This window comes from Dermacentor albipictus, chromosome 9 (genome assembly GCF_038994185.2).
Source record: "Dermacentor albipictus isolate Rhodes 1998 colony chromosome 9, USDA_Dalb.pri_finalv2, whole genome shotgun sequence".
Lineage (NCBI taxonomy): Eukaryota > Metazoa > Arthropoda > Arachnida > Ixodida > Ixodidae > Dermacentor > Dermacentor albipictus.
Window position 1 is genome coordinate 54632660 of NC_091829.1, and position 27639 is coordinate 54660298.

Consider the following 27639-nt stretch of genomic DNA (forward strand, 5'->3'; position numbering starts at 1 on the left):
GTTTCGGAGCCCATTCGGCTCCTTCTTCAGGGGGTTGTTCTTCGGGGGGTGGCGGTGTGCCGCTTTTAAAGCATCTTTTTTGAAGAAAGGAGGGGGGGGGGAACGGGAGGTGGGGAGACACTTCACAGACGGAAAGGTGGGGGGGGAACAAAAGGAAAGGGGGGTGTGTTGTTGAGCGCTTCCATGGTGCTGGGATGACCGGTGCTGGGGGAGTGCTCGCGAGGGTGCCCTTGATGGGAAGCGGGGGGGGGGGGAGGTTACAGGGTCGCGCCGTTTCACCAACACAGAACGTCGGCGCGACCCTGTAACCTCCCCCCCCCCCCCCGCTTCCCATCAAGGGCACCCTCGCGAGCACTCCCCCAGCACCGGTCATCCCAGCACCATGGAAGCGCTCAACAACACACCCCCCTTTCCTTTTGTTCCCCCCCACCTTTCCGTCTGTGAAGTGTCTCCCCACCTCCCGTTCCCCCCCCCCCTCCTTTCTTCAAAAAAGATGCTTTAAAAGCGGCACACCGCCACCCCCCGAAGAACAACCCCCTGAAGAAGGAGCCGAATGGGCTCCGAAACGTCAGGCTAATAAAATTCAGTTATTTAGTTGGAGTCAGTCTCAAGTTCTAATCAATTTCCCAACCAGACAGGCAATTCTGTCGAAATGTTTAGCTTCAGGAAGTGCCATGCAGCGTGGCGCCATCTCTCGAGGCGACGTAAAACCCGCACTGCGGAACTCACGGACCGCGGGCGTTCGAGAGCGCTCAGCACCAAAAGATGACGATGAAGTGTATGGTGCCCTGTACCTGCCTTTTGAACGTCGCTACTGGAAATCACCCACAAAACTTCAGCGCACTAGAACTTACAGCTTGAGTGATGTTGTGAACCGACATTAGGAAGAAATCGGAAACAACATTTTTTGTAACTTTTTGGAACGTAACTAGCGCGTGTAATGCGGTCCTGTGCAAGGGGTTGGCGGCCAGAGACCGCATTAAGTTTGTTTGTTTATTTGTTTATTGACAAAACAACGCTCAATAGCGGTTTGTCTTGGTGCCAAGGCAAAAGGCGGCACTAAAAGCCACTAAAACTTCGACTGGTCACCCGGGCGATCTCGTTTTGCTCTCGCAACTTGCCCGGACGTTCTCGTTTGAGTGCCCGGATAACGGTATCTTGTCTTTTGGCTCAAGGTCACTCGTAGGGCCCCGTCAACGTGTGCTAGAAGCACTTCACGCTTGAAAATAAAAAAAATGCCCGTACGGCACTGTTCGCTGCACCTATAAGTGGGCAGTGAACAGAGACAACGGTCTTTCGCAAAGTACCGCGTCTGGAGAACCGCTGTCACGTCGCTCATCTTAACGTGACGTTCCCTCGGCGCGCGCTGCGAACGCGTCAAGAGAGCTCGACAAGCGACGCGAGCGGGGCAATTTGCAAAAGAAAGCCAGACAGCGCGTGCCGCCGCGACGACGCTACAATGACCGGCCGGAGGAAACAACCTTGCACGAGGGCGCCAGCATCACGCCACGCTCGTCGCGCGATGTGTGTGTATACACACACGGAACGTGGCCGGCCGGGAGGGAGGGAGGCCGGCGTGAGTAGTAGCGTGAGCGTAGCGCAGTACGTCACGTCTGTCCATGCCCCCTCGACAACGGCCAGCGTCACGCAATCTCACCGCCACGGAGTTTTCCTGCTAAAAAAATTTACCACAGGCGGAACGCCGCGGTGGGTCAGCGATGGACCGTCGCAACGGTGGCTGCAGTGGATTAGCCTGAGCTTCATCATCATTTATTGGCCCTTAAAGACCCCTCCATGGAAGGGGCATTACATAAGCTTAATATAAGCTTACATACGCTTGTGGCTTTACTTGCTTAATATGCCCTAGATATTGAAGCAATTCTCCTTTCTTTTTATGCGTTGCATATTGCAATCACTCAGTTCAGCCCTTGGGCGCGGCCGGGCAGCCACCATTGACCTTTAGCGCAACCACGTGACGTGACGTCACGACAGCCGGAGGAAAAGCTGGGCCCCAACTCGCGCAATATGCAACGCATTCTTGGCTTAACCAAGCTAAGCCTGGCCATTTTTTTTTTCTCGAACTCAAAAGGCAGTAGGAGACTCTGCGCGCACATATACATAGTCACGGTGCACTGGGCCATTTATTTAAAAACGTAGCAGTTTCGTCGAGCGTAGATACCCAATTTTTCTATACCTCTATACTCCAAGCCACCACAACTACAAAGGGTGCGTTTGTCTGGGCCAAATTACTCACATGGGACCCTGATCACGAGAAGGAAATTTACAACTGAGTAAAAATGAGTTGAAGCCCATTCGGCAGGCCTTACCAAATCATTGCCGGGAGCTTACCGCTGTCTTTGAAAAGAAATATCCATAATAATTGCTTTCTACCGGTACTATGAAATATGGGCCAGAAACAAAGAAGCTGGAGAACGAGTTAAGGTCCGCGCAAAGGGCGATGGAGCGAGAAATGGTGGGCGTGGCCTTAAGATACAAGAGAGCGGTGTGGATCAGCGATCAAGCGGGGATAGCCGATATTCTAGTTGATATTAGGCTGGGGAGGCTGTGTAATGCGTACGGCAGATAACCGACGCTTTATTAGGGTTAACGAATGCCTGCCAAGGGAAGGGAAGCGCAGTGGAAAACGGCATAGAACTATAGGCGATGTTGCGACTGGGGTTCCGAAGACGTGGGATCCACTTTTCTCGTGGAGGAGTGAGGTGAACGTCAGGCTGGGCCCGATATTCAGGACGTTTGAAAAACACGCATATGTTTACATATGTACAAGAAAATGCAAAGTGAAACAGAAAAGTTGACGATGAAGTGGTAGTCGCCGATCACTCCCGCCATCCGTAGCTCCTTTTATGCCTTGCGTGACCATTGTTTACTCACTTCCCCCAATCCGGTGTCAGGAGGGCGATGACACCAGGTCCCACCAATCCGGTGTCAGGAGACCGATGACATCGGGTCCCACCAATCCGGAGGCAGTTTCCCTTTTCGCCGACTCCGAGGTGATGGCCGGATCATCGCACTGACCACGTGTCCTGCTTGGAAACGCCAGTCTGTGCTGCTCACAGGTGACAGCCGTATCATTGCTAATTGCTCAAACCTCTCCTGAAAGAGGTATTCCCGCGCTGGTCATAATTCTTGACATAAAAACTGTTTACAGCGCAAACACATGCAACCACAAAGTGTAAGGGACAGGACACAAGCGCTTACACTTTGTGGTTGCATGTGTTTGCGCTGTAAACAGTTTTTATGTCAAGTATGCACCAACTCGCCCAGAAAGAAGTTTTAATGGTCATAATTCATCCATGTCGAGAACAATTTTGACGAGCCGTCGGCCCGTGCCCCATAACCGTGCGAGCCGTGACCGAGGGGTGTCGCGGGGTGAACTGCCGATCACAACAGCGATGGGATGAAATTGGGAAACTTGCAGGCCCGACTTGGAATCAGATAGCACTAGAAATTGGAGACCGCTGGGAGGGGCGATCTCCAATTTATCGTCTCCAATTTATCGTTCATTCGTCGTCTCCAATTCATCAATTCGCCTATCATTTCCAATTCGTCCCGCATTGGACATGAAAATAGGATGTCGACGATTTTGAGAAAAATTATCACTTTGCAAAGTCACAAATCCGTTCGAAACCAGAAGGACGAATCTCAGCCAAATCCACGTATATTATGCCAATATTCCGATGCATGGATGAACTCTATGACCTCTATGACCTCGTCTGTCACGAACACTCGTTCGAGCTGCGCTTAGAGGCCCAACAAAAACTGATAGATGAGAACTCTGACGCTATACGTGCCTACACGAAAGCTGAGAGTTAAGCGTTTCAACCAGAGTTGGAATGATGGAATGACAGGCCAATTCCCACTATGCTGGATTACGCAAGACTCGGGTGGATAAAGCTAATGTTCTGGATAGCTTAAAAATTCCACTTGAAAATCGGAGAGAAATAATAAACATGGATTCGTTTAAACTTAGTCCTTCTGGGCCGCTATTTTGTAGCGATGCCTTATGCCTTATTCTATGCTATTCTTATCATCCACCACACACGCCCGCCTGATCCCGTTGATAATGTGGGCAGACCGTCGCTCTGACCACTGGCCAAGCGCGAAAAGGCTGAAAAAGCATAGAATCGGAAAAGGCATCGCTACAAAATACCGGCCCTGGCTTCCAACAGCTGGCGACATTGCAATCCCATCGCGTTCAACACGGCGATTTATAAATGCAACTGTTCGCATCGATTGCGCCTGTGCGCCGAGACAAATTTTCTTGATATGTTTAGATAACTGCGACTTCTTGGCCATTCGGAAAGACAATGCGCAATAAATAACGCCTAAATGAGGTTTGAAGCTCCAAATCGCTGCAGCGGAGTTTCTTCTAGCAAATTATTGCAGCAAAGTATGATAGACACGAAACGCGTGGCGGCACAATTAAGCTTCGCGTGCGTCGCACATGGCGCCTGCTCGTGGCCTTGTCGACTGCGAGCCTCAATTATATGCCATCAACGCCACCTTGACTGCATCGTCCATCATGAGGAATAGTTCCAATGATGCATGGAATTTCCCGTGAAAATTACTACGGGGAACTCTGGCAACAGTGGCCTACGGAAGCTAGCTGCAAGTATCGCGGTTCGATCAGCCTCCATTATAACGTTCGTTCGTTCGTTCGTTCGTTTTCCTCTAAACTCGTGGCTAATTCCTACTATGCGGGATTATGCAAGACTCGGGTGGATAAAGCTAATGAAAACTGAAATTAAATTCCACTTGCGAATCCGAGAAAAACAATAAACTCAATGTGACAGATGCAAGAAAAAAAAGAATAACGAGGCCCGAATTGAAATGTACTGAAATTAATAACGATAAAGACAGCAGATTTAGCTCGGCAGTGATGGGCCGTGCACGTGTACACTCATTTTAGCCTCGAAACTGCTCAGACCCGAAACTGGCGCTCATTTGGAGCTATATATGGGCCTACAAACGGGCAATAAGTTGCAAAAATTTCTCGCTTGCTCGGCCCCTGCGCATGGTCAACGTGCACGGTCCCAAAAATATGGCAGTAAGAGGCTCGGGCAGCGAGACAGAGGAATAATATTCAACGCGTTTGACCACGGAGGAACGTGTTCGCCTTCATACAGCGAGCGCGAGCGTAGGAGATCGAGGCAAGCACAGAAGCCCCAACCATCTGCGGGTCCGGCGGGATGGAGAGGCGTAGGGGTGCCTCGGGCGCAACCGGCAGAGGGGTCATTCCTTTACCCCAAGTGCCCAAACGACCTCTGTCAAACAAGCGGGCCTCACTTTGTACACTACGTACACTACGTACACCAAACGACCTCTGTCAAACAAGCGGGCCTCACTACGTACACTACATACACTACGTAAAACGACCTCTGTCAAAGAAGCGCGCCTCACTACGTACACTACGTACACCAAACGACCTCTGTCAAACAAGCGGGCCTCACTACGTACACTACATACACTACGTAAAACGACCTCTGTCAAAGAAGCGCGCCTCACTACGTACACTACGTACACCAAACGACCTCTGTCAAACAAGCGGGCCTCACTACGTACACTGCGTACACCAAACGACCTCTGTCAAACAAGCGGGCCTCACTACGTACACTACGTACACAAAACGACCTCTGTCAAACAAGCGGGCCTCACTACGTACACTACGTACACTGCGTACACTACGTACTCGCTCCCCATTGGGAGCGAGTACGATTGCAAAATGAGACCCGTAAGGTCCTCCCCACTACCCGGAACATAAGTTAGGCACACGTTACCTTTCTAATGCCTGAATAAATGTCACTTGTGCATTTGGTTACGTCGTTCCTGCGGCGGCCTGTTACCCACACACCGTCTCCAGCACGCTCAAGACGCTTCAGGTATCCTATACTTCGGCTGCTTCCCTAATACAGCCTACTCGTTCTTTTTTTCAGTTCTCAAGAGACCGTGGCGAGCAAAACTAGCACAAGCAAAACGACAATTGACACGGTGAGTTGACTCTTCGGTGAGACAACTTTTTCCGTGAGAGCGGTCTTTTCGTTTGCGCTAATTTTCCTCGACACCAATGCAAGACAAACTAGCCCAACAATTATTCAAGAGACCGGTTGGGAATAAAACAAGCAGTTGTGAAAGATATTGCGTGACTATGGGCTCCTGTGTTTCAAGCACTCGATTACCTTGCTAAATCGTTTCTTTTGAGTTTTCTTGTCATGTTTCCATTTCTTCTACATACATGCTTGAGAATATGACATCGTTCATAAATTTCGCCTACTAGTAATGTTCGTGGTAACCGCGCAATGTTGGTTCAGTGCCCGATTGTGGGCATCTGGCATGCGCTTTAAGGTGAAGTGATATATGCTACTACCCCACTACGTACTACTACCGCACCACTACCACTGCCTTTAATACTATTACAATAATTACTCATCACTACTACTATTACTACTAACTGCCAGTACCATCATTAGCGCTACTACATACAACCTGGACTACAGCTTCTTAACATAACTTAACCCTTTGTTAACCACGGCAGTAGCAGCAGACCTTCGTAGAGAGAAAACGTGAAGACGGCTATGATGCGTATATTGCAACCTGTTGTTTGACGCATAATTATGGTTATTATTAAATTCCCACGTTTAAATTTCTTGTACTTCCGCACACTTCTTTCTTTTCTTCCTCCCTTCATATATTTTTTCTCCTTACCATCTCTATTGGCCAATACCCCCGAGTAGCGGGTAAAGGCCATCGACTCGGAGCGAGAACAAGAAGACCACGTACCCTGGTCAGTACAGTGAGCGGCGGCGGCGGCCATCTTGAAGACCTCCTCCCCGGGACCGGGAGTGCGAATGCGGAACGACCACTGTAGCCCACATGGCTACCAAGGTAGGCGCGCAGGCACCATTCTTCAGCTCACGCACTGGCGTCCGCCATATTGGCGTTCTATTGCCCACGCACGGGAGCTTCGCTACGAGCGTCTGCGGAAAGACAACAAGAAAAAACGCGGAGGCCCCTTGTGTGAACGCGGTTTCAGGCGCGCGTTTCGCAGCGCAGCTCCGGCGATCGCGGCAGTCGCGGAGCGACGAAAGTCGCCGCGTCGCTGAGTGAAAATCGCGCCACGTAGAACAACAGCCTTCGCTCGGCGCGTTCGAATGGCGAACGGGTTCAGACTGAGACACCGTCTATGCAATAAGTACGCCACATGTTGCGACAAACACTGCAGGGCTTAATGTTACAAAGAATCACACGACTCGTACCTCGAATATATATATGGCTTAGATGAAATCACATCGTGTCTTTGTTTAAACTGTTGCGCATTATTTTGTTGGTCGCGAATGAAAGCAGTCGGAGAAGTGGCGTTGCCTTTCTTGCCTGGTGTGTATGAATTAAACGAGAATATGGAGAGCATTGCGGACATATGGTAAATGAAGCACGCGGCGCGAACTTTTTCAAGTGCCACGTCTGCTTAGTGTAGCTAGTGGAGAAATAGGATTTCGTGACAATTGGTCTTCTATCAACGGCCACGCAAGCACGCTGGGTGTATGGAAAAAAAAGAACACGAATGATGTGACGCAGAGGGCCGTTTTTTCGTCGAATTGGCGTGATGACTGCGACAAAGTACATGCGGACAAGTGATCCCGTCAGCAACACTTATCATCTATTAATGGCCACCTAGAAACTGCAAACAACGATATTTGCACTGTGGGGTGCGCACGTGTAAAAAAAAAAGTTAAAGTGCTGGGTTTTTGCGTGCCAAAACCACGAGGCAAGCCGCCATAGCGGGGACTCCGGATTGATTTGAGCACCTCGGGTTCCTTGACGTGCACTTAATACACGGTACACTGGCGTTTTTGCATTTCGCCCCCCATCGAAATGCGTCCGCCGCGACCGGGATTCGATCCCACGACCTTCGGCTTAGTAGCGTAACGCCAAAGCCACTGAGGAACCACGGCGGGTGCACGGGGACGCATGTAAGGAAGGCCAGCTTTTTAATGTGGGCTGCCTCAAACACCGGATCTCGCCTTTTTTTAATGGTGGTCTTACCTAACTGCGATGCACACACTTATCCACTATATTAATGTATGTCATACTGAGGTAGAGAAAAACGCTTTGTGTCTTTGTTTGGGTCTTACCACACTCCAGGATTATCAAGTACCCAAGAATACCACGTGGAGTCGACAGCCACAGCTAAGACTCTTCCATCACCATCATGTATTGGACCCTTAAGGACCCTTTACAGGGTATTAAATAAGTGAAGTGAAGTGAAGTGAAGTGAAGTTTATTTCCAACACCGAGTCGGAGGTTCTTGGGCGAAAAGATGTCGCAGACATCTTGAGAGTGCCCAAGGACCCATTAAACAGCAGCAGACAGAATGCAAAAATAATCATCTGAAACGCTGTACAAAAACATAGGCATGAAATATAATACACGCAACTCAACACTTTTAGTGCACAACATAATTGCATATAATGCAGATGTCACAAAATCCTTATAAGCACTTGTGCAAAGGCAAAAAATAATTTTATACATCAAAATGAAATATGAAAAAAAAAGGGGGGGGGGAGTCATAGATATACATAAGTCAAAGATGTTACATCAAGAATGAATTGAAATAGCGCAGGTTAAAAAATACAGCAAAACAAAATAGGAGTAGAGGCAATTTCAAATGCAACAACACTTGGAATGAAAAGAGAGATTGTTCAATTGTAGTTTCCAAAATGTGAAAGAAACCGCTCTTTAAATTCTTCAGGATCATACTCCTTGACAATTGCATCTGGGAGTCTCTTCCGTCGTTACGCTATGGTTTAACGCGTCTGTAGGCACGCTCGTGTGCCGAAGTATACACGATCTATAACGTCGAGGAAGCGTCATGACACTACAAGCTAAGCACGCGTACGAGACGTCGCTTTGCCTTGTGGGACATTTAAACCTGCGTGCTTTTCTAAAGCTCGCAGGCGACATTATTCAATGTTAACGCAAGAACTCTGAACGCGGCAGCTGCGTGCGTTTTACGTTTTCTACAGAGTATCACCGTAACGCGACGCGACACCGTTTACACTGGAGCGGAATCGCTTGCTGCGTTTAGGGCACCCTGTGACCACGTCTATACACCAGAACACCGTGAATTCAAAGGGCGCCGCCATATTGATGAGCGCCGGTCGCGCCATCTATCCCAAGCGCCGCGAAGTAGCAGGCCTGGGCTGCCACGCCGGGAGATGCGACCCGGCGCGAAAGCGAAACTTGGGCTTTTTAGCTGGGCGGAAGGCGTGTTGCACGTTTTTTCTAACCTGTCATTTTCGCTGTCTGGATTCAATCAAACTTCAAGACCTCGTGCAAGTCCACAATGGACACACTGAGTGCTGTGCAGACTGCAGAAGCGAATACATCGGGTAGGTACGCTATTACGTTTGTACAAACCACGCGCTATATGCTAGAACACCTGTGAGCTTTTTGGCACGTAACCTGTGAAGGAATTTACAGCACTGTGTTGGTGCCATATATTATTAAAGCACGCGGAACACTGTCATCTGCACTTTCAGTTTGGTCTTGTTTGTAATGGCCTCTACTGGGTTGGCCGCGCTTGGCAACCAACTGGCGAGGTCGTTTGACTGCCTGGTTAGCAGACGCCTGCCCTTCACCACCTGCACACTGAAAACAAAATAGATGTTATAGTAAGAAGGGCTGTAGTTCTTTCCCATGCCATCACTTTTGCGAAGATATAAAGTCCTCTCAAAATGAAATAGAAAATACACCAGGCCAATTGTATCGTGCAACCACTTAAGAGTACAACGTTCAGAACAAAAGCCTGCAGCACTCGAACAAGCAGCATATGATGCTAAATCTGCACTCATTGGAAAATGAGGTACTACAGTAGTTATAATGTTCAACTACATGTGCAGTCAAAGCCCGTATAACAGGGCGAGCATGACAGATGCAGGTGTTGTACAGTTGCACAAACCGTGACAGGGCACGTAAAATTACCATCCCTACTTAAAGCTGCATCATCAGGACCCCTTTGGTACAAGACAACAACCGCACCTGCATTCCAAGAAATTAGCCCCACCAACTGCAGCTACCTGGTACCAGACCTGTTTCGCTTGTGCGAGGCCATCGGATTGTTGGCGCTCCCTTAGAAAAGGAAACAATAAAAAAAAACTAGTGAGAACGATCAAAATTTTGCTACAAAATACAAGAATAATTAAGCACCTTATTTTCCTCGCCATATGAACGGAAATATTCTGCGCTTTGCCCCGCATAACAGCCCGCACGCAGTTTAGAGCCCAGGAGGCTCAAATGAATTCGTTACGAATGACACCTGCAACACCAGCTCGTAAAGGTAGGTGCGCTGCAAGAACACCTTCGGCGACGAGTAGTCGTCGTTTACGTTTTTGTGGACGCATGCTACGTGACGAGCAGACTTCGGTTTACTTTCATTAGCAATAACGCTCACCAGCAAGGCCTACAACTTGTCGTTCACGCTTAATGGTCATTCCGTGCACCAGCTGCAAGTATCGCTAACCGCAAACTCAACTGTTCCGCTTAAACGTCGGGAGCTCTGCCTGATTGAAAACACGAAAAGGCTTGCCTTTTTGTTATAGCCAAGGCGAAGCACCGGCGCGGGATTCTGCTCTGTAGGCTTGTTGCCCAGAAAGTGCTCGGAGCAAACCTGCGTATTACGTTTGTAGGGCGCAAAGTTGAACGTGGCACCAAAATATACATAGATCGAATACTCACGCGTGCATTTTCACTGGGTTGGTAGTTCTTCCTATTCACTGCAGCTATCCACCGGTGGCGCAGCTTGGCATTCTTCGTTGCGGATGGAAATCGGCGCAGGCTGAAAACACCGCACCGGCACGATTCCCTACGTGTGTTGTTCTCTTCGCAAACAGCGCTAAGCAACCTGCTCCTTTTCCGCTGGTTGTTTTGGCATCCAAACACGACGCAATGATGCCCAGATGACTTCTACTTTGGATCCGTGTGAACGGGCACATTTCCGCACTTTGGAGCCCTAGAGCTGGCGCTTGCCATGTCTACTGGTCGCCGGCGAACACACTTTGGCAGCCCAGTACAAAATAGCGCCGGTCGACCGGGCAACCCGGGTGCGAGAGTATGCGTTCGGTTAGTCTGGGTGCGAGACTAGCGTGTTCTGGTCTATAGGAGCCAGTGGTCGCCGTCATGTGGCGACATCTCACTGCCATAAATGCCTTCTTGCACCACACATCCAGAGCTCTTAGAACAGCTTCTCAGGAGGCTGTCAGTTTAAACGGGTCTTTACTAACGTTTGGTCTCGATGTGCGTTTTATGCGCTTTGTAACCTTACAACCAATTTTCGTGATATCCCAATATAGTTTTCGTGTGACGTCACGGACGTACACCTCACTGCGCTAGTACCCAAAGATGGCGGCCACGATGACGTCAATGCATTCTATTATCACGCGCACATTGTTTTGCTTATTGACGGTGGCTGTTTTTCACCGGTTTATCACTGTTATCGCTTAGTCGTTCGACATCATGCCCATCATGCTTAGCCCATCATGCTGTCACGTTTCTTGATCACACTCCTTCTCGACGTGCTAGTACCTAAAGATGGCGGCCGCGATGACGTCTGTGCAAACTATCTATATGAAAGAGAACGCCAAATTCGCACTCAAATAAATTTTACAGCACAAGAAGTTTAACCTTAGACGTCGTTGGCTAAGTGACCCTCCCGTTGAAAAATTGCACCGATTCGGTGACCCGAAATGTGCAATGTACTGAAACGCTATTAAAGCACACACTTTGCACGACGAACAGCGAGGGTTGACGGCGCGCGCATGCGCTGTGGCGCGGCCGCGCAGATTGCCGGGCCAAACGCGGACACTGAGCGCGTGAGGGTCTTCGTCGGTGGGACCAACAGCGACCGCGATGGACGCCAGCGACACCAGCCCGGACGACCGGCGGGCAGGCAGCAGCAGCCGGGCAACAGGTCGCCGTCGGTTCCCCCTTCTCCCGCTACGACGGGACGCGCTACCACCAGCCAGGAGTCGCTGCGATCGGCCACCAACGAAGCAAGCCGAGGTGCGCGCTCGATTAGTATAAGCAGAGTCCTTCCATGTTTTTAAAGCGAAAGCTTCACTGGCCGCGAACTTGCGATTTCGCCGTGGCCGTGCTCCGAGGAGGCACATGACGTCACAACGAGTGCCTCGCCGCGGATATCTCTCTCTCTGTCTCGCTCCCTATAGTCACTACTACGCATGCGCCACTAGTAGCACTGTGCCACTGGCGTTCCGCCGCTGTGCAGCGCTGCGCCTTTCCGCGGCCGCCGTTTGGTGTGACGTCACACCGCGTTCCTCGTCGTTGCGCTCGCCTCCGCTCGCTTCGCCAGCTGCGTCCCATGCCTGATAACATGTCGGAGGATTGAAAAGGAGAGCTCGCGTGCGCCGCGACCACAGTTGAGGCGGCAGTATGAAGGGCGACAATTCTGATAAGCAGGAGGAGGCCTAGAATCGACATCGGAACGAGATGAAGAGGAAACGAATCGCCCAGGAAACAGACGAACAGGGCGCCGAACGACTGGCTAAACGTTGCAACATAGCTAGACAACCAGACTAACCTGGATTTGCAATCAAGATTAACCAATCCTAACCATGCTATGCCTTAGCTTTCGCTACGTATATCCTGGCATAGCCGAGCTAAGCCACTGCCAGTTTTTTAAATGAAAGGACTGTGGTATAAGTACAGTCGCGGACAGAATATTATGGACCATGAAATCTAAGAAAAAGCTGAATATCACCGCAACCTCACAACGCAATCTGGTATTTGCATTTTGGACCTCGACTAGAATATGCTAACAACGTTGTCGTGGGCAGTTTTACTGGTTACTGCTACAGGCTGCTCGGGTATTTAACGTTTTCGGAGATCCCGTGGTCCATTTTATTCTGTCCGCGACTGTACATACGTGGGACAGCCGCGGCGTGGGTGAGAGAGCGAGCGGGGGAACCCGATGTCCCAGTTAAGATTATATAGGGTGAAACACGGAGTTAAGGGCAGGCCGAGTAATGCGTGGGGCGGATAACCCAGCGCTTTATTAGAGTTATGCCGAATGGTTGCCAAGGTATAGAGAAGCGCAGTCAAGGACGTCAGAGGAATAGATGGTGTGATGAAAATTAGGAAATTTCCAGGCATACAGCTGGCACAGGGCAGGGGTAATGGAGATCAGTGGGAGGGGCCTTAGTCTTGCAGTGGACGTAAGTGGTTGCTTATTATTATTTTCTTAGGCGGACGCAGCACAGTTTCAACCTGCCCGCATGCTGGTGACCCCGTTTACGGTGTGTCCGAGACGCATAGAAATGGAGCGGCAATGCTGGTGGCGACATCTCACGCCCCTCAATTCACCCAGAGTGTGCAGAATAATATTGCGCTCAGCGACTACGTTCAATTATATTACACATACCGCTAGGTTGGTCGCGAAAAAAAATCATCCACGATACATATTTGTTCATTAAAACGAACCTTTCTTTGCCTACCACCGCATCCTTTGGCGCGAGGCTGCCTGGCGCTGTCTCGCCAAGTGGACGGATCCCGTATCGCGAGCAATAGTTATTATCTTTCAAAACTGGACAGATCCCGGAGACTACGTGTGTAATCAAAGTTGGTGACTTGGTGGGCCTACGCCGACACCAGTGAATGATACGTGCCCTCACAAAAAGGTTTCAGAGTGGTTTGTAACGCGACCCGATCCTGGAGGCAATGCAACCAAAAGCGTGGGTGGGACAATCCCGGTGATGTGTCACTATATTGCGGTCGCCCAGGTGCAGCGTGTATACTTTAGTTTTGACGTCTGTAACTCGGCGAATGGAGGTGGCGGATGGTCATAAAAGTTCCGGAGAAGAAAAAAACACGAAAAACAACCGTGACGTAAGCATGGAAGAGTCTGGTGCTGGTTTATGTCTCTAATGGTGTTCGTACCGTTCAGCGCGACCCTGAAGGACATTTCCCAACGTCTCACTTTGGAGACGCGATTGATAACGTCTTTGCAAGCGGTATAGACACGTTAAACGTCGAGTTACGTTTTGTACTTGTCACTATACATGCGCCCCGCACTTACAACTCTCCCTGCATTGCGACGCCATCAACGTCTGCGCATTGCGAATGTGATGGAAGCCGTCGAGGAGCCTTAACGTCCGCCGATACCCAGCGTGCATGGGATCCGCGTAATTTTTGCTATGGTACTGGAAATGCTGGCAACATTTACGTCGCCGGGTTAACTAGCATAATGATGCGAGGCGAAGTGACCGCCGGTAATTCACCAATTTACAAAATTGGGGAGAATCGAGTCGTCTTTCTGTCCGCATTCAATTTTCTCTTCCCTTATTTCTACATGTCAATTACACACACAACGTTTGTTCCCCTGCGCATTCTCTAATTCCATTGTCCGTTTGCTTCCACGGTTGTTATAACCTAAGAAAATCGAGCCCCTCTGTTCCCTCTGACCTTCTCGCCCAATGACAGCGAGGGTCTCGACTTTACCATATTTGATGCCTTTGAGTATAGCACGCGAGGGTTTATCGAACAGTTGTCGCCTCCTAAGTTCACGTTACTACGTGGCGCCTGCGGTCAAAAATATGTTTCATAACCGCCGCCAAGGCCGTGATGGCGCGATGGCTAACACACTCCCAGGGCCAGATCTAGCAAATATGCACGAATTCCCAAGAAGGTTGACGAAAGACCGGCAGCCGCCGTAGCTCAATTTGTAGAGCGTAGGACGCGTAATGCTGGTGACGTGGATTCGGCGCCTGCCAGGTGTAAGTTGTCGCTTCGTCCACTTTCATGTTCCCTTTCCCTCATATCATCTCCGCACTTCAGTTAAAGCCAGTTATTTTCGCTACGGTGTCTTTGGCTTCATTGCCTGTTGGCTTCGTGTGTTTGCGACTAACAAAAATCGAGTCCCTCCCCCACCCTTTTCTTTTTTCTCGTTCACTGCAATTTAACGTGCGACGCATGTTGACAGAATTAAATTTGTTTCCTGTTGCACGGAGGTTCGGCCAAGTGTCAAGGTAATAATTTTTTGCCCTTGCTACTCGCATTTGTTCTCTGGCTTTGCCATCAAACCAACTGCCCAACACACTCATTTCTACGATTATTTCGCAGTACCAAGCATACAGTCGAACCTCGTTAAAGCGAAGTCCATTCTGGCAAGAAGACAGCTTCGTTATATTCTACATTTATGAAAACTGCACACGCTGATACCGTCAAAAAAAATATACGATCGCTATGCAAAAGAAACGCAAGTGGGATGCCTCCGACAGGTCAGCATGTTTCAATTGTCGATTTTGATGGCCCGTCAGTGTATAGCTTGGCAGGCAGGCACGTGACAGGTTAACGAAACAATATTACAGACGCACGTTGCACTGCAGTTAGTGTGGAATCGTCTGATACATCCTACACACGGCACTGGCCCGCCATTGCTTGTTGGCTGCAGGCCAGCCAATCCTGCGGGCCAGCCAATCCAAGTTGTTGGCGAAAACGCGGGCGCACGACCCATTTGTATAGCTCGGTGCTACACACGGATTTCTTAACTTTACTCCACGTTAAGGGCTTCCGTAAAACTGATTTGTGATATTCAGTGTGTCTTCGTTTCGCGAGTTGTCGATTGATTGAGCCTCGCTTTGCCAGGACCTCTCTCTATGCGGACTTGGCTGCCTGTCGGGCCCGCCACGCCAGTTGTTGCTGGTCATGCGGGTCCGAAATGGATAGCACGACCTCCCAGTGTTGTTCATGGGCAGAATTGTGGAAAGAGGGGACGTTGGGTGCGTGAGAGCAGGCCCTTGTGAAATGGCACAGTACTCTTCGCAAATGGGGGCATTTGCACGACTAAAGAGTAGGGCGGATAGCGGGATAAGCTAACACATGGCGGAAAAGGTTTGAAGCTGCCGCCAGGCAACAGTTTCGTCGCTATTGCGATAACTGCGTGGAGGAGGGGGGGTACTGCCGGCGGGAGAGCTCGAGGCTGTCGCTATCGCTTTCAATGCTTCCGTTTTTCTTCGTAACGGAAGGTGTCGTCTGCACAGAGCAGACGACACCTTAGCCGTCCTTGGTACAACGCTCGTGATTGGCTGTCGCACGAGCCGACTTAAGCCAAGCCCATAGCGCCACGCGCACATCCGAGGCGTTGAATAATGAGGAACCAGCGTCCGACGGAAAAAAAAAAATGAAAGACGCGAGCCGCATTCGCGAAGACAGGCGACACCTTCGCGGCGGCTCTGCGCACGTCCCGCACATGCGCGTACGAGGCATGGCGCGATTCGCGCAAGCGGTGTCGCGATTCGCTGCAGTCTCACGTATCAGACGCGGCGGCGGCAGCGGCAGGTACAAAAAAACGGCGTCCGCGTCGTCTGCGCGTAGCAGAGCGTAAGCCTAAACCTCCACACGTACGGGAAGCGCGCACACCGCCCCTCTATGCGACACGTACGCCCTCTCACGGAAAGAGCGGGAGGGGCGACGGGAGGAAGTGGGACGACGTTCGGTACCTGCGACCGGCGACGCCTTTGTTATATCGGGCATTATCCGAGCGGCTTCGTTCTCGGGTGTCGAGGATGTAAAAGGAGCGCCCGACCGCGTGGTGCCGTGCGGTCTACTTTGGCGGGAAAAAAGTAGCGCGCACTTCGGAGGGTGTGCGAAGCTCAAGGTCACGGTGGACGTGCCTGCGTGAGTTTTGACTGCTGGAAATGGATTGATACGGAGACACTGAAAATGGATTGAGATCATGGCAGGTGACGGGTTCTCCGTGTTGCCTATTAGCGATTAAAGGGACACTAGAGAGATACGAAAATATTTGAGCTGCTTTAGTAAATTACCCTCTTTGCAATATAAGGGGAAAAAATACACTGTTATAGTGGCAAGAGGCTTCTTAAGCCAGAGAAGATACAAAAACGAAGGACCTGTGGCGACGCCACCGTGAAGTTCCCGCACTAGTTCACCGTGACGTCACCGATTCGGACGGCGTCCGCTCGAGCCTATTTAAGTACTTATCGGTAACGATTGGTTGCATTGTATACTAAAAGAGCCGAAGACGGCACTTAGCAAGTTCCAAAAACGCTTACTGACCCAGAACGACCCAATGTACGAAAAATAAAAATACCTTGAAATCCCTGACGTCATATTGAAGTGCCGGTCCTGCGGTCAAGGCGCGGATTTCAAAAAAGGATCCTTCAACTTCATTTTCTCCTCGAGCAATCAAACTATTGACACCAAATTACCGAGAATAAAGTTTTGAAGGAATACTTTGCCACTTTAAACTGGTTTAGTGCTTAACTGTTCTTTTGAGGTAATGGAATTTACGCCGGCAAATTGCAGTCCGGTTCTACTGCAGAAGCGGGCTCACAAGTGTGTGTTACTGCAGACACTGCATACTGCCTACTTTCTTACCTTACCTGCGGCAAAAATTTATCGCTTTCATCACCTTATGTCTTTAAAGTAATTGTTCTGGCGATTTTATGCCATTGAGCGAGTGAGGTCATATGAAAGGCGCTTAACAGTTGAGCTAGGCTTGCCAAAGCAGCGCAGTATCAGTTTTATTTGGCGCGCAATAAAAGAAAAATAATCACCGCGCTCGCCGGTAGTGGCGCGTGACGTCACACGTGTCTCAAAAACTCGCTTTTCTGCACATCGCGCCAGACAGCCTTCTACACTGTAAAATAATTTACATCCTAAAAAGTGAAAAAGGGTGTAAATGTGTCTATAACTCACACCCTTAGAGTGTCCGTTATATAAATAACACCATAAGGGTGTGAGTTATTGACACATTTACACCCTTTTTCACTTTTTATGGCGTAAATTATTTTACAGTGATACAAGCGCACACGGGCGTCCCCCCGAGGCACCTATTACGCCATATTGTACGAGGCGAACCACACGACGTCATGTTTCGTGCCCGAGAAAGAAAAAAGCTTTTTGTGAAGTTCTTGGTGGCTTATTGACGCCTGATGAAATAGATGTCGGTCGTTTTATACGTAATAGAATACAATGGGGCTTTCAATCTCCGAACGCTTCTGACACCGCCGGATGATCCCTCTAAGTCGCGTAGGTTATCACAAATTTAAGCCTCATCTATAGATAATTTGGCAATACAAATGAAAAAAAAAAGCTCATTTCCTAGTGTTTTCCCTAATCTCATTCTCTGTCGCCTGAGCGGAAAGAGGTGTAGATAGAACGGAGAGATAGAAACAGACAGAGAGACAGAATGGACAGATAGAAAGATGAAGACATGGAGATAGTAGACAAAATGACATACAGATAGTATATATAGAAAGAGAGACAGACAGAACAGATAGAAAGAGAGACAGATATATAGAATAGACAGAAAGACCGATAGAGACCGACAGTAGAGACAGCGTTGTTTCGTCGAACTGGTCTGCAACAAGCGTTGCTTAACCAACCGTTACATTTGGTCGCAAACAGAAAGTTAGTTACGCGAGTCTGCATACGTGACATGCCATATGCGGGCGAACCGCGCGATGTCGCGAGCGGACGTTCGCAACTGCGGTCTAGGAACGAACGGCCGTTTTGACCCGCGCAACGCGCGACCACGTGACTCTGCGGAAGAGACGTCTGCTGAGAAAGAAGCTCGCACGACACAATGGAGACTCAATTTAGTGCCAACTCGTCTCCGCCGTATACACGTGGACTGTGTCCCAACGCAAGTGCGGCAAAAGACGTCACGCCACGCATGACGCCACCGCAGCAGACGGCGCTGAGCAGACGACAACGACACGTAAAGGACGTCTTCTTTTTTTCCAAGTCCGCCGTTCTTGGCACGCGCAGCGCCTCGACGTAAAGAGCGTATAATAGGTTCATTGTTGCCTCCCGGTTTATCATCGCGCCTTACCTATTATACCGCTTGCGTCTGCAACGTTGTATTTCTTTTTCTACATATTTATTCTCGGGTGATCGGGTAACATCACCGTGAAAGTTGCAGGTCAATGTCAGTGTCACCGCCGTGACAGCGGTCATCGAGGAAAATAACGCTGCAGCAAGCGCTCCGCGATCGTCTGCTCGAAAAACGAGGGACCGTAAAATGTACGACGCCGGCGAGATTAAGTGCCGAGCGCTTCGTCTTGTATAACACTTTCTGAAAAAAATAAAGCTGAGCGCGTGCAGTTCAACGCGGCGCGTGCACAATGCTCACAGCGGCAACGGCACTCACTCAAACAAGAAAGAATGAGAAGATGGATTTCAACTTGCCCCGGTATAAGGGCAATAGAAATCACCCGAAGGGTGAGGCCCTGCCAACGCTACAGAGAGGCTTATAACCCCGTATTTCAAATTATACGGCATAAAGGAGGCTATACGCCCGAGCCATCTTGCACTCGAAGCTATATATTCCTCCACTCCGCCGAGTCGAGGTTGCAGCGCCGCCCAATTGACTGATGAAGACCGTTCACTTCTCCATAATTGTCGCGGATGATCATGACGTTAGTGACCACTTCTGTCAATGAGCAACGCTGCTATATGTACTTTCTAGCAAAACCCCTTTACTTGCTTGAGTCGAGGTACAGTTGAGTGGGGCAACGCTCTAGAATACGGGGGAGGGGGGGGGGGTCAGTGTCCCACTCGGGAGCCTCGGCACTGCGGAGATTCCCTCACGGGACCCCCGGGACCGCGGATTGCGCAATGCCCACGAACAAGGCATTGTTAGATATGGAGCTGTTTCCTGCGATTACTTCGAGTTCCCCAAACCACATCGGATTGCAGCACAGCTAATTGAGGAATGCAGAAGCAGGAAAGCGCATTCCAGAGACGACACGTGCAAACAAGTTTGCGACCCCCAGGTCGTGTCCCGCCGGGATTAGAAGGGGCCCTGGGACAATGGAGCTAAATCGTCCCCCTTCGCCTTTGAAGAAGGCATTCGCCACCGCTGCGGATCCGAGTCACGGGATTAGCAGGTGGGCATCCGACAATGAAGCAGGTGCACGAGCGCCCCCCCCCCCCCCGCTCCTTCTCCAGCCTACAAGTGGATTGCCAGTCTGCGTGGCAAGACCGCAGAGAGCCCCGACAGGTGTGCCCCGCGACACGGGCGCCTACCATTGGCTGCAAGTGGCGTCATCGGAGTGGACTCTCCCATTGGTCAAACATGACGTGACTTGCAGTGCTCGAAGGGCTTATAAGAAGCCTTCCGGAGAGACCTGAGCATTCTGGAGAATGCCCTGATTCCCTGATTCACCTCTCTCGAACTTCTTGCCACGGGCCGCAGCGTCCGAGTTGCTGCCGGCCCGTAATGTCTGTACGACTGTTAATTGACGCTCACCTCCCTGTATAATATGTAAATAAATCCCTCCCAAGTTGTGGTTTTCATCCGCGAAGTCCGTCCCTCAACCCCTACATCTGGTGGCAGCGGTGGGATCGCCTCCGAGTGCATCAGCTGGTGGCAGCGCTACGAATCAACCTTCGTCGAGAGAGATCCTAAGGAACCGGGAAGAGCGAAGAAGAGTGAGCCTTCGTCGAAAGAGGTCCGAAGAAACTGGGAGTAGCGAAGAAGGAGCGAGCCTTCGACCCAGGGTGTCCGGAGGAACCGGCAACAGCGGACGAACGAACCGGATGGCAGGGTGCTGCAACCGTAAGTGAGCGCGTGGTTTTTTTCCTTATGATTCGCCAGACTCAAAGGTTGTGTGTTCAATTTTGATAGTTCTGGGAATCGGGAGTTTGTTGCACTGTGTGTTTGCACAAATTAATTAAGGAAAACAGTTTTAACCACCTGTCGGGGCAGCTGCCATGGATCTTAGAAGGTTGACGAGGTTAGACTTGTTGTTGGTGTGCGACGATTTGGGAGTTGAGGCGGACGAACGGATGGAAACGCCAGCTATCATAAAGGCGATTAATGATAGTGGCAATGATGACAAAAGCATTGAGCTTGCTTGGGAAGTGATACAGGAGCCACGGGAGCGTGTACGTCGTGTACGTTTGCGACAGCGTCGTGAACTTAGGAGTAAGCGTCAGCGTGAAGAACGCGAGAATGAACGGAAGCAGGAGCTTCAAGAACTTACTCTTAGGTGTGAGCGTCACGGACGTGAGAATGAACGCGAACGTGAGCGAGAGGAAAAGTATGAGAGAGAGAAGGCAGCACTGATCAAAGAGATACAGCATTGTGATCAGTTATTGGCACAGAGACAACGGCTTTCTGAGAATTCTGTAGGAAGTACAGAGCGAAAGAATGAGGAAGCATCTAGCAGATTTTCGCCAGAAGCCGACGAAAAGAGTAGTGCCTGTGAGATTAGCTGCAGACTCATAAGTGAAGGGAAAAGGCTAGCTGCTAACGATGCCTTAGTGGCAACAGAGGCCGTTAAAGGCCGCAGTGAGAGCGACGAGGTGCTGTGCCAACAGATGACTGTGGAGACAGCTAGGCCAGCTGCGAACAAATTGGCACAGTTACCGCGTGTGTGCGTCGCTGGTAATGTTAGCGAGGTTGCTAGCGAGGAAAAGGGTACTGTTGACGCGACAGACGCGGGCACCCATGTAGAGCCAGATCTGCGTGCAGAAGTGAAGTGCGAGCTGGACGATGCAGTTGAGAATAGTTCTCGGGGTGGCGAGCTCCGTAGCTCACGAGAGAACAACTGCATTGTTCAGGGATCGGTGCGGCTCTCCGCCAGTCTAGATGGCCTAGATAGGGATGATTCAGTTAATCATTCGGACTGTGCGCGTGAGACAGCGATCGATACCGACGGGCTGTGTGCCGATTCACAGCGTGCGCTGGGCAATGTAGTAGAGGGCAGTTCGCAAGAGTGCGAGTTGTCTTACTCGAGTAAAGCCTGCTGCATTGTGCCAGAGTCGGTTGAGCTGTCCGCCAGTCGAGGCAGAGAGAGAGTAGATTTAAGTGAGAATCACTCAGACTGTGCGGGTAAGAGACCGATCCGGGCCGACGAAATGTGTACCGGCCAGCACGAGGCACGAGAAGGCGACATGAAAGCGAGTGCGAAGAGAAAGCGCCGCAGGAAGAAGCGCCCTAAAGATAGGAACGCGGTAATTAATGTAGCGCCGCCAAAAATGGCGAGAAACCCAAATGGGCAGGGCGCGAGGAGAAGAAAGGTGCGGTCGTCACTGACGATGTTCACGCATCCTAAACGTTCGAGCCACAGGTCAAAGGGGGACCGCGAAGAATGTTCTGCGCGGACGCGGACAAAGGGCACGGGGCAGTTAAGCTCCTCGTCGTTCCGTAGTTCTTTTCACAGCTCAGCGTGCAGTTCGAAGAAACGCAAGGTGGCAGGACGAGACCAGGTGGGGAGTGGCGACGCGGTCAATCGAGTTTGTGTTGAAAGCGGGGCGCGAGGACGCAAATTGGCAGGAGACCGTAACGTCTTGGGGGAGCTGATAGTGAATCAGCCCTTTTGTTGTCTCTCGGCAGCCAGAGTAGCTTTCAGACCACGTCCACCCCGCGTTCGACTCAAAGTATGAGTCAGACGTAAGCGTTTGGAGAGGGAGGCCAAGAGCCCTTCCGTAGAAATGAAGTGTGTTGTTCTTTTTATTTTTGAGCATCGGAAAGTTTTCGCGATTTGAGACTAGGATTTCTTTCAAGGTAAAGGTATGAGCTTTGTTTGTGTTTTCGTTTGAGAAGCTCGAGATTTGAAAGATGCGTTTTAAGTAAACTTGTAGTCTCGCGAGATGCTCATTAATAAGTAGATAGGTTTTTTTGTGTGTGTGTGTGAGTAACCTGAAGGTCAAGGTTATCGTTGAGAGGCCTATCGTAAAGCGCGTGTGTTATTTAACCTTCTTTCTTTTTAAGTTTTTTGAATTTTGTAAGGTTAAGCGCGTAAGTTTTCAGTGAGTGCATGAGTTGCACTGAGAGGCGTTCTTAGTTCCATTAGCGCGTGTCCTGTGTGGACGGAAGGAAGCAGACTTTATGACTGGGTTGCTAGTGTGTGTGGAGGGCAGCCGTATTCTGACTTCTTTAGTGAACGTGCGTGGAAAGAGTTAGTAGAAGACGCATCATTTTAAGAGTTCTGCGGTGTGTGTAAATCCCGCAAGTTTAATTGTTCGTTTATGTCACGTGTCCTGTAGGACTTTCAGGGAAGAAACGTGAGTAAGCGTAAATGAAAAGTTTGCCTACAACACAAGTACGCGTTTTGTTTAGTGACCACAAGGCTAGTGCGCTTGTGATTACGTGCTTGTGAGGTTGACCAGATTGTTCAGTGGCACCATTACGTGTGATAAGTACGCCACTGCGATAGATTGGAAACATGCTGTTCGTGTGGTTAGGCCACTTGAGTTGTGTTCGGCTGTTTTCATTTGTTGTTTGCATCGTCAACGACCCTTTTGTTTTGCAACAACAATAGTACTCTGGTCTTGTCGGCAATCGAGGAGAAATGGATAGCTGTTTGGAGGGGTGGTTGGAACTGTTTTGTCGAAATTGGGGAAATAAAAGATCAGGGTTGATTTTGACTCAGTAATAGTCTGGCGAGTCAGGGGTGAAGAGCCTGCGCTTACGCGTGGTGCAGCGCTGTGCTGTTTTGTTTGTTTGACGTTTGTTCTCCAGGGCCCAGGATCCCGAGGGTTGTCAAACGAGGCTCGACCCCAGTACCCTGCAGCTTCTGTCAGCGTTCCTCCTGGCCAGCGAATTGAGTTCACCGGCCATTCAGAACTACCGGGGCGAGGACGAGCTGTTAGATATGGAGCTGTTTCCTGCGATTACTTCGAGTTCCCCAAACCACATCGGATTGCAGCACAGCTAATTGAGGAATGCAGAAGCAGGAAAGCGCATTCCAGAGACGACACGTGCAAACAAGTTTGCGACCCCCAGGTCGTGTCCCGCCGGGATTAGAAGGGGCCCTGGGACAATGGAGCTAAATCGTCCCCCTTCGCCTTTGAAGAAGGCATTCGCCACCGCTGCGGATCCGAGTCACGGGATTAGCAGGTGGGCATCCGACAATGAAGCAGGTGCACGAGCGCCCCCCCCCCGCTCCTTCTCCAGCCTACAAGTGGATTGCCAGTCTGCGTGGCAAGACCGCAGAGAGCCCCGACAGGTGTGCCCCGCGACACGGGCGCCTACCATTGGCTGCAAGTGGCGTCATCGGAGTGGACTCTCCCATTGGTCAAACATGACGTGACTTGCAGTGCTCGAAGGGCTTATAAGAAGCCTTCCGGAGAGACCTGAGCATTCTGGAGAATGCCCTGATTCCCTGATTCACCTCTCTCGAACTTCTTGCCACGGGCCGCAGCGTCCGAGTTGCTGCCGGCCCGTAATGTCTGTACGACTGTTAATTGACGCTCACCTCCCTGTATAATATGTAAATAAATCCCTCCCAAGTTGTGGTTTTCATCCGCGAAGTCCGTCCCTCAACCCCTACAGCATGTACTGATCACACGCTGTCTCCGGGATATGCCAACTTTATTATTACACCTGTGTATACGGGATCGCTCCAGTTTTGTTTCGTTTTTTTTTTTCGCTGTCTCCAAGATAGGCGCACTTTTCTCGGCCAGGAAGCGACCGCGCTAACGCGCCACACCCCAGGGTGAGAGGCAAAGAAAGCTTAATGCGCTTGAAGGCGGGTATTTGTTTGCAGTGAGCGCATTTTATTTAGGTATATACCGTTTGTTGCTTCATTGCGCGATTTCGTTGAGAACAAAACCGTTCTGTAAATCGGCAGATCTGTAAAGCCAGTATATACGGACAGCATCTGGAAGGCAAGTGCTTCACGAAAAACGTGCGAGCCCCTAGCAGTTGCCGGACATTCTATAGATATGTTGAAATTGAAGTAAAGTAGACGCGGTTGTTCGGCATTTTTTCTGATGTCCTCAAGTTCGTAGAACTGAAAAGTGCAATTTTTGTCGATGAGAAATAACACCCATTTCCGGTTGCTCATTTTCTTGATTGCTTTCTCTTTGTGCGTGCGTGTGTGTGCGTGCGTGCGTGTGCATGTGTGTGCGTGAATTTTACATCGAAAGTCGGGAACAGAGTGTCCAAGTATTCCAGCACCGACCGCAACCCGAATTTCACCCCGATATTTGCAGTCTTTCGATACACCGCTCCAATACCTGCATGTCTTACGCGTAACAGCTGTCACGTGTTTGAAATGCGTAAAATAGAAGTGTTGGAACTCGCACTTAATTGAACACATTTTTGCACTTGTCCTAACCATGGTCAACAAGTACGCAGCAATGCCCGGATCCGTGTCCAATGCGCGTGATACACCCTCTTCGACAATCCTCCCTTCCTGCGGACACCAGCCTGAACGCTTTTCCTAAACCCCCATTGTTCGAACTTCGCAGGCGTACGGAAAAAAATTTCAGCATTTCAAGATAACGTCACTGTGTTCACACGGAAAACCATCGCACAGTCAGGAAGCGCCGTTACTGCTCTACTGTGCAACTTAAAAAAGTGCTGGCCCCGTCCGGTACAGTGACGTCACGAAAATGGCGCGCCGTCTCGAACGATAAAGCACGCGCGCTTGCATCAATGTTTGCCTTTAGCCCGATGCGTTCAGTCCAACCCGACCTCTGCCGCATGACGTCTCCTTGTCCATGCTCACTGCGAAGAGCGCATGCGCTGCCACGTTGTGTAGCCCAGTCAGGTCAGAAACTGGAGGCACGTTTACATAGTATGCACGTACGTCATTCAATGACACTCCGCGACTTCCGGTTTACGGCAGCGCCACCTTGGGAAACCTATAGGCCTATGCGCGCGCCTGTTGATAAGGTACCCCAAGATGGCGGAAGCAGACGACAGCAGCGGATGTGACGTCACGTGCATACTATGTATAGCACACCTGAAGAATGGCGGTCCATATCACGGGCACGAAGTGAACACCAAGTAGCCCTGTCGCATTCCTTATACGAATCGAATACTGTTTTCCTACGCTGCGCGTTACTGTAATGTAGTGTACTATATAGCCGCATACATTTACTACGTCTCAATGGCAGAGCGGGTCCACGATATTGACCCACGATATTGATGCCACGGCACTGAAAACGCCACCGCGCAGCGCAAGCTGTAGCAGACGGCGGCCGGCAAAGCAAACAGACGACGACACCTAGCAATATGGTGGCGCCATTTGCACCTCAAGTTGCAGCGCTGGTTGCTCATCGTGCTGATTTGGACGCATGGCACCTAGTTCCTTCTAGGCACTTAAAAATTAGAGGTCACTGTGTTCAAATATTAGCGAAGAAGCGGCTTTTTCAGCGCCCGTTTCCAGTTTACGACCGTCAGAAGCACCGACTGCTTATATTTCACGGAAATGAGGAATGAATCTGCTGTGGAGAACAGTAAAAATACAACTGGAATATTGATGGGGTATAAGGTTACAAAACGCATACACTGAAAAGAAATTTAAGGTCATTTGGGGCTGATAAAGGTTTTCAGAAATCAGAATACATGTTTAGCAATTCTTTTTTCCATAAAGCAGTAAGAGAGGGAAACCGCTTGCCAAAGTATCTCGTCGTCTGTCCGACAATGAAAAAAAGAAGTTGCAACATAAATTTTTCGACGTGTTTCTAGCTAACCCGCTAACCCGCTTCTAGCTAACCCGAATTTATATATTCCTGCAGTATCTACGTTTGCGTAGGGGTATGTCCATCTTTATAGATAATTGTGCCCAAAATAGCGCTTAAGCCTGCTTCCGGACTGCAAACTAAATTGATCGTCTCAATCGTGTATACCTAACCTCCTCGTGGAGACACTACCCGAGCAGCGGTGTAGAAACAGTAGACGCAGTTGTTGTTTTTTTAATGTTCTCCTTCACTGACTTTTCGTTGGCTCTTTGCGTTTCATTCGAGTTATTGTTCCGCGCACCGCACAGCTGCAGACGCCGATGTACGTCCGCAGACCTGAACGTCACAAGTGCACAGCTGCGCCTGTATATGCCGGAATCGGTGGCAGTTATAGCGATAAACAGGCGGCACATTGTTGTGCGTCCAAAATAGAAAAGAAACGACGTGACGAAAGCAGTCGATTCGCTGAAGTGCCCACGGATTGTGCCGATCAGACTTGAGACGCACGCTCTCACTGTGCTTTCATCGTGCCTCGTTCGAGGGCCTCACGCGTCGACGACGCGTGACGTCAGTGAAGACGTCACGAGTACGCGTGGGCGTGAAACGGTGAAAGCGTGCAGCACAACTTCTGTGCGTACGAGAGAAAGGTAGTTGGAACACGTGAACATCGCAGATGCACGCATTCCCCACATCATTTTTAACCGGTTTGCGCCGCAGCTTGAGGGAAAAATTTTGCGCTACACATTATGAACTAGATAAGTACGGTTTTAGAAGTGAAGAGGTCGCAGATAGAAAACCAGAGTTCAGAAAGAACGTTGATGGCACGTGGCCAGAATTCCTGTTCCCATTTTAATTCTTGTTCGTAAAACGTGTTGCTGAGCTACCCAGTAAAAACACTTCGCCCATAGGACACTCGAATCATGTCCCAATGTCCGTGCACCATTTTGGAGACATATAGGACATCAGCCAAACGCCCGGTTTTGGATATCCTACCACGAACGTCTCAAGGCTATCGCTCATCGACCTGCTTCGGATACCCTACCAAGGCTGTCCCAAGGTTATCCCACGTGGATCTTTCTTGGTACACACATGTTCCTCCGATTGAACTTCTTTAAAGGGAAACTAAAGCAAAACACTGAATCAGCTTAAACTGACAAAACATACATT

General features: G+C 50.0%; 1 protein-coding gene and 1 long non-coding RNA gene across 3 annotated transcripts in view; one reads left to right on the forward strand and one right to left on the reverse strand.

The window, feature by feature from the left end:
- The first annotated feature begins 6749 nt into the window (after positions 1–6749).
- The window catches only part of LOC139049657 (uncharacterized), a 38906-nt gene continuing 18016 nt past the window's right edge, over positions 6750–27639 (forward strand). For both annotated transcript variants that reach the window (XM_070525332.1, XM_070525331.1), the window contains exons 1-2: positions 6750–6903; positions 11856–12075. In XM_070525332.1, the coding sequence (XP_070381433.1) occupies positions 11923–12075 (153 nt within the window). In that variant the 5' untranslated portion in view covers positions 6750–6903; positions 11856–11922. The remainder of the gene's footprint in view (positions 6904–11855; positions 12076–27639) is intronic.
- The window catches only part of LOC139049658 (uncharacterized), a 42044-nt gene continuing 21273 nt past the window's right edge, over positions 6869–27639 (reverse strand). The window contains exon 3 of the long non-coding RNA XR_011508478.1: positions 6869–6995. This is a non-coding gene — a long non-coding RNA (uncharacterized lncRNA). The remainder of the gene's footprint in view (positions 6996–27639) is intronic.